General features: G+C 45.2%; 1 protein-coding gene across 1 annotated transcript in view; it reads right to left on the reverse strand.

Annotated features, from left to right (window-relative positions):
* tspan2b (tetraspanin 2b) overlaps positions 1 to 9,258 on the reverse strand; it is a 60,536-nt gene extending 51,278 nt beyond the window's left edge. Inside the window, exon 1 of the mRNA XM_065021009.1 lies at positions 8,921 to 9,258. Coding sequence (XP_064877081.1) covers positions 8,921 to 8,989 — 69 coding nt within the window. The 5' untranslated portion in view covers positions 8,990 to 9,258. The remainder of the gene's footprint in view (positions 1 to 8,920) is intronic.
* Between the last annotated feature and the right edge of the window lie 2,672 nt (positions 9,259 to 11,930).

The following is an 11,930-nucleotide window of genomic DNA, read 5'->3' on the forward strand; positions in this document are numbered from 1 at the left end:
CTAGGCTAAAACCCATTCCACTAAGCTAACTGCTAGGCTAAAACCCACTCTACTAAGGTATGCTAGGCTAAACCCCATTCCACTAAGGTATGCTAGGCTAAACCCCATTCCACTAAGGTATGCTAGGCTAAACCCCATTCCACTAAGCTATGCTAAAACCCACTCCACTAGGCTAGGCTAAAACCCACTCCACTAGGCTATGCTAAAACCCACTCCACTAGGCTAACGGCCAGGCTAAAACCCACTCCACTAGGCTAACGGCCAGGCTAAAACCCACTCCACTAGGCTAACGGCCAGGCTAAAACCCACTCCACTAGGCTATGCTAAAACCCACTCCACTAGGCTATGCTAAAACCCACTCCACTAGGCTATGCTAAAACCCACTCCACTAGGCTATGCTAAAACCCACTCCACTAGGCTATGCTAAAACCCACTCCCACTAGGCCAGGCTAAAACCCACTCCACTAGGCTATGCTAAAACCCACTCCACTAGGCTATGCTAAAACCCACTCCACTAGGCTAACGGCCAGGCTAAAACCCACTCCACTAGGCTATGCTAAAACCCACTCCACTAGGCTAACGGCCAGGCTAAAACCCACTCCACTAGGCTATGCTAAAACCCACTCCACTAGGCTAACGGCCAGGCTAAAACCCACTCCACTAGGCTATGCTAAAACCCACTCCACTAGGCTAACTAGGCCATGCTAAAACCCACTCCACTAGGCTATGCTAAAACCCACTCCACTAGGCTCCACTGCTAAAACCCACTCCACTAGGCTATGCTAAAACCCACTCCACTAAGCTATGCTAAAACCCACTCCACTAGGCTATGCTAAAACCCACTCCACTAGGCTATGCTAAAACCCACTCCACTAGGCTATGCTAAAACCCACTCCACTAGGCTATGCTAAAACCCACTCCACTAGGCTATGCTAAAACCCACTCCACTAGGCTAACGGCCAGGCTAAAACCCACTCCACTAGGCTATGCTAAAAACCCACTCCACTAGGCTAACGGCCAGGCTAAAACCCACTCCACTAGGCTATGCTAAAACCCACTCCACTAGGCTATGCTAAAACCCACTCCACTAGGCTAACGGCCAGGCTAAAACCCACTCCACTAGGCTATGCTAAAAACCCACTCCACTAGGCTAACGGCCAGGCTAAAACCCACTCCACTAGGCTAGGCTAAAACCCACTCCACTAGGCTAGGCTAAAACCCACTCCACTAGGCTAGGCTAAAACCCACTCCACTAGGCTAGGCTAAAACCCACTCCACTAGGCTATGCTAAACCCCATTACACTAAGCTATGCAAGGCTAAAAGCTAACAGCGTGGTCAAAAGGGCACTGCACATGCGAGCTGTTTCATGTGACAGATGAAAAAGCCCATTCGTAATGTAGAAAGAGGAGATCTGATAGGCTACTTGTAAGCAAGGTAAGACATGCCTCATATGTATGAAAACGTGAAGATGTATGAAGACGTGAAACCCCCACCATGGCATTGAAACCCCCACCATGGCATTGAAACCCCCATGCTAGGGACAAGGACCTCTACTGTGTCGCCACCATGCTAGATGCTAGGTACAAGGACCTCTACTGTGTCGCCACCATGCTAGATGCCAGGTACAAGGACCTCTACTGTGTCGCCACCATGCTAGATGCCAGGTACAAGGACCTCTACTGTGTCACCACCATGCTCGATGCCAGGTCGATGCCAGGTACAAGGACCTCTACTGTGTCACCACCATGCTAGATGCCAGGTACAAGGACCTCTACTGTGTCACCACCATGCTCGATGCCAGGTACAAGGACCTCTACTGTGTCGCCACCATGCTCGATGCCAGGTACAAGGACCTCTACTGTGTCACCACCATGCTCGATGCCAGGTACAAGGACCTCTACTGTGTCGCCACCATGCTAGATGCCAGGTACAAGGACCTCTACTGTGTCACCACCATGCTCGATGCCAGGTACAAGGACCTCTACTGTGTCGCCACCATGCTAGATGCAAGGTACAAGGACCTCTACTGTGTCACCACCATGCTCGATGCCAGGTACAAGGACCTCTACTGTGTCGCCACCATGCTAGATGCCAGGTACAAGGACCTCTACTGTGTCGCCACCATGCTAGATGCCAGGTACAAGGACCTCTACTGTGTCACCACCATGCTAGATGCCAGGTACAAGGACCTCTACTGTGTCACCACCATGCTCGATGCCAGGTACAAGGACCTCTACTGTGTCGCCACCATGCTAGATGCCAGGTACAAGGACTGCTACTTCGATGCAGACAAGAAACAGGGTTTACGTGACGTTAAACACAGCTGGACAAGATGGAAACAGACACAGTGTATTGTTAACAAGCGCCAATTTAATTCCTCTAAATTATGCAAATATAGATCAAAGAGCATTACCAGTCAAATGTATTTATTGACTGGTATTTCCATCAGTGTCGAGGCTATAAAGCCGACCATTCAACTGGTATTTCCATCAGTGTCGAGGATATAAAGCCGACCAGTCAACTTGTATTTCCATCAGTGTCGAGGATATAAAGCCGACCAGTCAACTGGTATTTCCATCAGTGTCGAGGCTATAAAGCCGACCATTCAACTGGTATTTCCATCAGTGTCGAGGATATGACCATTCAACTGGTATTTCCATCAGTGTCGAGGATATAAAGCCGACCATTCAACTGGTATTTCCATCAGTGTCGAGGCTATAAAGCCGACCATTCAACTGGTATTTCCATCAGTGTCGAGGCTATAAAGCCGACCATTCAACTGGTATTTCCATCAGTGTCGAGGATATAAAGCCGACCAGTCAACTGGTATTTCCATCAGTGTCGAGGATATAAAGTCAACTGGTATTTCCATCAGTGTCCATTCAACTGGTATTTCCATCAGTGTCGAGGCTATAAAGCCGACCATTCAACTGGTATTTCCATCAGTGCTATAAAGCCGACCAGTCAACTGGTATTTCCATCAGTGTCGAGGCTATAAAAATTCAACTGGTATTTCCATCATTCAACTGGTATTTCCATCAGTGTCGAGGCTATAAAGCCGACCAGTCAACTGGTATTTCCATCAGTGTCGAGGCTATAAAGCCGACCATTCAACTGGTATTTCCATCAGTGTCGAGGCTATAAAGCCGACCATTCAACTGGTATTTCCATCAGTGTCGAGGCTATAAAGCCGACCATTCAACTGGTATTTCCATCAGTGTCGAGGCTATAAAACATTATTTCACAATGGGATTGTTTCTTCTTCTCTTGGACAACCGGGCCGGAACCAATTTCATTTATCAGCTATTACCGGCTAACGAAAACCATGCTCATGAGTCTAAAGTGTCACGGCAGCACGTGTGTCACTAATTTCATCAGAGGCTAAGGTTTCTTCACATCCTGTCACAGTGGCAACACTTTCTTCACTTCCTGTTGTGTGTAAGATAAGAGAAAGAGAGCGCGAGAGAGAGCAGGTGCTTGGGACAACCATATGAACCTAGATTCGGTCTTCACGGCCTGGAGGTTGGCTTCTGATATTCTACCAAGCCCAAGGGCAGCCTAAAGCCTGTATTGATGTGAATACATTTTTAAAAATTCAGTTGTTGCATGTGCATAACATAACTAGGCAACTTGTTAGTGCTCAGCGATTAACCCATTTTTCATTCAAACGGAACTAATTGACTAACATCGGTTCAAATTCTTCAATTCCATTTAGTTATGTTTTTTTTTGTGTGTGTGAGCCAAACACACAATTTCTCTGAAGAAATCAAATCATTCACGAGAAATATGAAGTCATGTGGGATGCTGGGCTTCAGGGAGTTGTAGCTTTCATTAAGCAAATATTCAACCTAGTTCAGTTCATAGAACACGGTAATTAACTACAATGACCACAACCCTTGCGCTTGTTCTTTCAGATTTTTATGTTGTACTTTTATTTAACTAGGCAAGTCAGTTAAGAACAAATTCTTATTTTCAATGACGGCCTAGGAACAGTGGGTTAACTGCCTGTTCAGGGGCAGAACGACAGATTTGTACCTTGTCAGCTCGGGTATTTGAACTTGCAACCTTTCGGTTACTAGTCCAACACTCTAACCACTAGGCTACCCTGCCATGCAACTTCTAAATAAGGACATAATGTAGGCAGGCCTAGAAAACTCCAACAGTGTTGAATAGCCGCTGTTCAACACCTCTGAGTAATTGGAATATTTACGTCCTTTCTTGTTGTTCTTCCTGTGTTTTTTTTGTCATTGATTATGTGTGTCATACCCTTAAGTTTGCAGTGCTTGAAATGGGCTCAGGAGCTCACAGGAGCAGAGCACTGGCACCTCAAATGGTCTACTGCTTGAGCAGCCCGTTCCTTTTATACAACACCAAGTATCAGAAGTATTGTGGAGCTCTCCTGCACCTACATGTAAACAGTCCCAAGCACTGCCTGTGTGACATTTTACTGCATTGTTTGGAGCTAGTAACGTAAGCATTTCACTGCACCCGCTATAACATCTGCTTAGCTGTGTACACAACAGTAGAGGTACGTGGGGAAAATCGCTGGGGAAGCCAGGCCAGTATAAAAGCCATATTACAACCTACTGTATGTTGTGATAATTGTGTAGTTTGCTCTAACCCATTCGTTAATAAGCCACAGTGATATACAGTGCCTTGCGAAAGTATTCGGCCCCCTTGAACTTTGCAACCTTTTGCCACATTTCAGGCTTCAAACATAAAGATATAAAACTGTATTTTTTTGTGAAGAATCAACAACAAGTGGGACACAATCAGGAAGTGGAACGACATTTATTGGATATTTCAAACTTTTTTAACAAATCAAAAACTGAAAAATTGGGCGTGCAAAATTATTCAGCCCCCTTAAGTTAATACTTTGTAGCGCCACCTTTTGCTGCGATTACAGCTGTAAGTCGCTTGGGGTATGTCTCTATCAGTTTTGCACATCGAAAGACTGAAATGTTTTCCCATTCCTCCTTGCAAAACAGCTCGAGCTCAGTGAGGTTGGATGGAGAGCATTTGTGAACAGCAGTTTTCAGTTCTTTCCACAGATTCTTGATTGGATTCAGGTCTGGACTTTGACTTGGCCATTCTAACACCTGGATATGTTTATTTTTGAACCATTCCATTGTAGATTTTGCTTTATGTTTTGGATCATTGTCTTTTTGGAAGACAAATCTCCGTCCCAGTCTCAGGTCTTTTGCAGACTCCATCAGGTTTTCTTCCAGAATGGTCCTGTATTTGGCTCCATCCATCTTCCCATCAATTTTAACCATCTTCCCTGTCCCTGCTGAAGAAAAGCAGGCCCAAACCATGATGCTGCCACCACCATGTTTGACAGTGGGGATGGTGTGTTCAGGGTGATGAGCTGTGTTGCTTTTACGCCAAACATAACGTTTTGCATTGTTGCCAAAAAGTTCAATTTTGGTTTCATCTGACCAGAGCACCTTCTTCCACATGTTTGGTGTGTCTCCCAGGTGGCTTGTGGCAAACTTTAACCGACACTTTTTATGGATATCTTTAAGAAATGTCTTTCTTCTTGCCACTCTTCCATAAAGGCCAGATTTGTGCAATATACGACTGATTGTTGTCCTATGGACAGAGTCTCCCACCTCAGCTGTAGATCTCTGCAGTTCATCCAGAGTGATCATGGGCCTCTTGGCTGCATCTCTGATCAGTCTTCTCCTTGTATGAGCTGAAAGTTTAGAGGGATGGCCAGGTCTTGGTAGATTTGCAGTGGTCTGATACTCCTTCAAAGTTCAAGGGGGCCGAATACTTTCGCAAGGCACTGTACAATAAGGCCAGCGATGAGGCTCTATAACCCCTAAGCCACCGTGATAGAGCCTCATCACAGGCCTTATTGTCTATAACCCCTAAGCCACCGTGATAGACAATAAGGCCCGTGATGAGGCTCTATAACCCCTAAGCCACCGTGATAGAGCCTCATCACAGGCCTTATTGTCTATAACCCCTAAGCCACAGTGATAGACAATAAGGTCCGCGATGAGGCTCTATAACCCATTCGTTAATATACCACCGTGATAGACAATAAGGCCCGTGATGAGGCTCTATAACCCCTAAGCCACAGCGATATACAATAAGGCCCGCGATGAGGCTCTATAACCCCTAAGCCACCGTGATAGACAATAAGGCCCGTGATGAGGCTCTATAACCCTTAGCCACAGCGATAGACAATAAGGCCCGCGATGAGGCTCTATAACCCCTAAGCCACCGTGATAGACAATAAGGCCCGTGATGAGGCTCTATAACCCCTAAGCCACCGTGATAGACAATAAGGCCCGTGATGAGGCTCTATAACCCCTAAGCCACAGCGATAGACAATAAGGCCCGCGATGAGGCTCTATAACCCCTAAGCCACCGTGATAGACAATAAGGCCCGTGATGAGGCTCTATAACCCCTAAGCCACTGCGATAGACAATAAGGCCCGTGACAACAAAAAGACAACTGTCACAAAGTGGTAGAATATATTCAAATGCACATATAGCCTACGTTTGTTTCATCACAAAAATGGAGAGCAAAATCTGTCTGGTGAAGTCCACAAAACAGATGTTGCATCTGTAACAGTGTAGACTTTACGTCCCCTCGCCCCGACCCGAGCGTGAACCAGGGACGCTCTGCACACGTCAACAGTCACCTTCGGAGCATCGTTACCCATCGATCCACAAAAGCCGCGGCCCTTGCAGAGCAAAGGGGAACTACTACTTCAAGGTCTCAGAGCAAAGGGGAACTACTACTTCAAGGTCTCAGAGCAAAGGGGAACTACTACTTCAAGGTCTCAGAGCAAAGGGGAACTACTACTTCAAGGTCTCAGAGCAAGTGACGTCACCGATTGAAACGCCACTAGCGCGCACCACCGCTAACTAGCTAGCAATTTCACGTCGGCTACACAGACAAACAGTTATAGGACCTGCAGCACGTTAATCTTTTCAACCGTTTACTAAACAACTAGTGATTTAGAACCACTGAGATACTGCAAGTCAACACAATGACAACTATTCCTGCACCATTTAAATACATCATCAAATCAACAAGGCGATAAACGCTTAGTTTAATACACTGAAAACAAACTTAAAAGATACCAAAAACAATTTAGTCCAATCAATGTTCCTTAATATAACGTGGCTATCCATGGGACTGATTTCTGTGTGGCCGCTGATAAACTAATCCTACTTGTAGACTAGTTGAACTCCAATGTCACCCTCCTCTCCTTCATGTTGCCAAACCGCTCTGTCATACAGTACACTTTTAGTTTGTTGTCATAGGCTACCTAGCTAAAATGATTGCTAACCTGACTTCCTAGCATGGTCAACATTGAACCAGCTAAGTTAGCTAGCTAGTTAACGTGAGCCTACATCTAAGCTACATAGTGAAGTCCAATAGTCTCCGGCCAGTGGCACAACATATTAATTAATGTATGGTTACATCAGAATTACCTGAACAGAGAATTAGGTCCAAATCCCCATCTCCATCCATGGCTTAGGAAAGGACTGAGTTAGCAAGCTAGCTACTGCAGGACATCAAACACAAACAGACCAGAAACAGACACGTTTTTCTGAAATGTATATTTTGCAAAGGAAGTAATTTGGTCTGAAGCCAAATCCAAACTGCCCTCCCTTGGGGAACGTTTTGCTGCGCCAGACAAACGCTGATTGGCTCATTCTTTTATAATTGTTTGTATCAAGGGAGGCCAAACGCTTGCTGGCATCAATCAAGCAAATGCTACGGCAGAAACAAGTTATACTATTATGGTCCAGACAGCATAAGATAGTATGTGTAGTCCATATTGAGACAGACGAGTGCTTGTTTCCCTCGCTTGGATTATTTATCCAGAGAGATTCAGACACTTGCGAATTGATGGAAAATTATGAAAACACACAGAGAGACGAAAGATACACAAAATAAGTCTGATGACATCATGAATACACGCCACTGTGTGTTTATCAATAATATGTCTGTTTTATAATGAATGCCCCAGACGTAGAGAGAGAGAGCGCCAATTGCTGAGATGGTGTTGTTTCATACTGCCCCGAACTCACTCCGAGGGGATTCGTTTATCTGGCCCGCGTCAGTCTGGGGAGTTTCCTGGTGTAAAACAATAGCGTTCGGGAATGAGCTTTTAGATGCCCCTCTCGAAGTCGGCTCAAAACAAACATAACGTAAATAAGCACGTGGAGTGACGAATAGGATTAGGCCCATGTGTTTTCACATGCAAAGGTGATTGCTTTTGATAAACGCTTCATCTGCCTTCCCAATGAAAACGATCTTTATATTCAAAACATGTATTTTATGTTAAAAAAAAAATGTTTCTGGTCGATGCACCTAGAGTGGTGCAAATTACTGTTTGATTTGGGAAGATCGCTACTACCTCCCTGCTTTCGACCGATGATGTGACGGGCCATTGCCCGGTTCAACCCGGGCCAGCGTAATATAACTCCCTGACTATCCGTCTCCCCTTCCGATCAAAAACACACCGCGCCAAGGCTAGGGGAAAAGGGCGGATTTTCCTTCAGTGGAAAATGTGATTTGAGTCCGAGTGTCCGACGAGCCAAAACTCAACCTCCTAACAGTCACCCTTTCCATGCCGACGCGATTTACTTAATATACGCGATGAATAAAGGGACACAAATAGCCGAGGACGGGGGGAGACTCAAATTAACTGGCAAAAAATGACTAGAGCTGCAAGGTCGCTATTCGAGAAGCAATGTTACAAAAAACAAACAATAGGCTAAAATAATTCAGCGGTTTGGTATGTCCGCATGGCGATGCAACATGCATTTGTTGCTGGCTGGATAGGCGAACGTTAACTGCAGCATCGCCACAGCAGACCGCTTCATTCAAACACAAACTCAAAACATATTTCGCCAAAAATAAAAATAAAAAACTGTTTCACGACTTACCCAGAATATGAAGTTGAAGATGAAAAGTAGATATTTGACACATTTCATTCCTCCTTCCACTTTCCCCATTGTTGGCTCAAAAAAATGCACCGCTAATTCACAAAACGTAAATCGGAGTTTGTCGCTATTCTTTCTCTTTAAAACAAAAAAATGTAAACAATATATCGGTTCCAACCGTGCTGCTGTCAATATCGTCAGCAGAGTAAAAGCACCTGAGGTTCCTCTCACTGTGTTTCCAGACCGCCCATTTCAATGTGGAAGGGGGTTCCAGACCGGCGGTTCCAACTCGACACAGACAGACAGGGACAGCAGACATGCGGACTCGCTGATTCCAGTCCAGTGACTGCCTGGTTGATTCTGATTGGATATGAAGCTGGCTGGCCGTGTCCTCTCCTGCATGATTTAGTCTGATGGTGGTTAGGCCGTCTCTTATTTTTTTCCTCAGACAGAGCTGAATCAGTGGCGATTTTAGCATGTAAATCTTGGCGGGGCAAACCATTTTTTTTTTCAATCCATGCCAGCAAAGCACAACATGGATTGCACGATAACGTGAAAAACGGTGCACACAAACTGTCACGGCAAACATAAAGCTGTCCCAACAGCAGCGCTTTCTTGGCTATCAGGGAAACAACTAATTCAACCTCATTTTACTGCCTTTAAAAAAACAGCTGACTTGGCTGACTTGCTTGAACAAATGTGGTTTCTACTGACAATCGAGGTGTAGAAACCATGGCATAAGGGGAGTGAGAGCGGATTAGAGGCAATCCGTAATTTCGATTAAGACATTAATGAGCCAGCTAGGAAGGACGTTGTTCATGTTGAGTACTTTTGAAATGTACAGCGACAGAATTCAGAACATGGGCCGTTCTTACAGTATTCTCCCTGTACACCAAGTCAGGACCGTAGGATAATTCAAGGGGCCATATAAGCAGTGGCGACCTGTCATTCAGGGCAGACCCCAACTGTTTTGAGACCCACATTTTTGCAAAAATAAATTAATACATTTTTGTTGTTGCCTTTTTTACATTTTATTTGACATTAATATGTGTCACATATCAGTTTGCAAACAATGTACAAAATACATATATATCATTGAGTTAATAAAGCCGCATACAAACATGGTCTTTTTTTTGTTTTCTTGAGTAAGGCAGCTCCAAAATGCAGGTGTTTCAGCCTATCTCAGTGCTTTCTGTGGTGGTGGTGGGGCAAGCTAGCAGAAAATGCGTTGCGCCATGATCGGCTCAGTGTTCTGTCACTCATGGGGATACTACGTCACCACCAAGTCTAAGGGTAAATTCTTATCTAGCCCCTCGGGTGCTGCCATAGAGTGTCATGGTTCCACCTGTCACCGTAGGGCAGCAGAGACCGTCCTAGAGACATTAACGACACTCAGGTTTTATGCTTGGAAGAGAGACCCTTAAACCCAGACTTGGACAACACACCCACTCCACTGAATAGCAGGCTAACGATTGCTTTGCAACACTTGCAGTTAGCCACTGATTCCTTCCAAACCGCTCATTGTTGAATTTGCAATTTTCAACTTGTTGTGTAATGTTTATGGCCGATGCGCTCCGATATGTTTTTTTATCTTTATAATTTCTCTTCACATGACAAGAATTAATAAGGATTTGCCAGTAGATTGTCGACTTGATTCATGATGACTTCTAGCTAAGATTTTAAATGTAGGATGTTGACATGATCAGTCCAATCAAAGCTACTGTACATATAACGTGATTTGACATCATTTTATCTGTGGCCAATGACCTTGAGCCTTCTTGGATGGGCACTTCTAATGTAACTCTATGGCAGCACCCAAAGAAGGGGCTAGAATTTTTGTGCTCTCCCTGTAGACTTTGCAGTGATGTAGTGTCCCCATGAGTGACAGAACACTGAGCCAATCACGGCGCAACTAGAGAACATTACCAACCCCTACGCTCTGTATTTCCCACTGACTGCCCCACCACCACAGAAAGCACTGAGCTGGACTGAAACACCTGCACGTTGGAGCTGCCCCACCACCACAGAAAGCACTGAGCTAGACTGAAGCACCTGCACTCTGGAGCTGCCCCACCACCACAGAAAGCACTGAGCTAGACTGAAACACCTGCACGTTGGAGCTGCCCCACCACCACAGAAAGCACTGAGCTAGACTGAAACACCTGCACCTTGGAGCTGCCCCACCACCACAGAAAGCACTGAGCTAGACTAAAACACCTGCACTCTGGAGCTGCCCCACCGCCCTAATCGACAGTATACCGTGGCTAACTATTTGACCATAGTTTATCAAAAACCTTGACAAAGTACAGGCTGAGTGATCATAGCCTTGCCATTGAGAAGGGTAGACACAGGAAAACCTGTCTTCCTGTAGAGGAAAGGCTGTGCAACCACTGCACAACAGCAGAACCTGAGACGGAGCTGCATTTCCTGACAAAATGTCAAAAATATAAAACAATTAGTGTCATTTCTCCAAATTTGAAACCCTTATTCAAAGTTTATTCAAAGACCTCTCTGGTGAGGATAGGCTACCCGAGAGAGAAAGTGCCTCCTACCACTTACCCTTATGACTAGGGCCCAGAGGTTTTCCTTGAACCTTTATGACTAGGGCCCAGAGGTTTTCCTGGAACCTTTATGACTAGGGCCCAGAGGTTTTCCTTGAACCCTTATGACTAGGGCCCAGAGGTTTTCCTTGAACCTTTATGACTAGGGCCCAGAGGTTTTCCTGGAACCTTTATGACTAGGGCCCAGAGGTTTTCCTTGAACCTTTATGACTAGGGCCCAGAGGTTTCCTGGAACCTTTATGACTAGGGCCCAGAGGTTTTCCTTGAACCTTTATGACTAGGGCCCAGAGGATTTCCTGGAACCTTTATGACTAGGGCCCAGAGGTTTTCCTGGAACATTAAGCTGCACAAAGCGAAGGTGAATTAGTGCTTTATTAAACAAGAGACATTTTAAATAGAGAGTCATATGGAACGGCACAATACAAGAGACATTTTAAATAGAGAGAGTCATA

The sequence above is a fragment of the Oncorhynchus nerka genome, linkage group LG7, assembly GCF_034236695.1.
Source record: "Oncorhynchus nerka isolate Pitt River linkage group LG7, Oner_Uvic_2.0, whole genome shotgun sequence".
Classification (NCBI taxonomy): Eukaryota; Metazoa; Chordata; class Actinopteri; order Salmoniformes; family Salmonidae; genus Oncorhynchus; species Oncorhynchus nerka.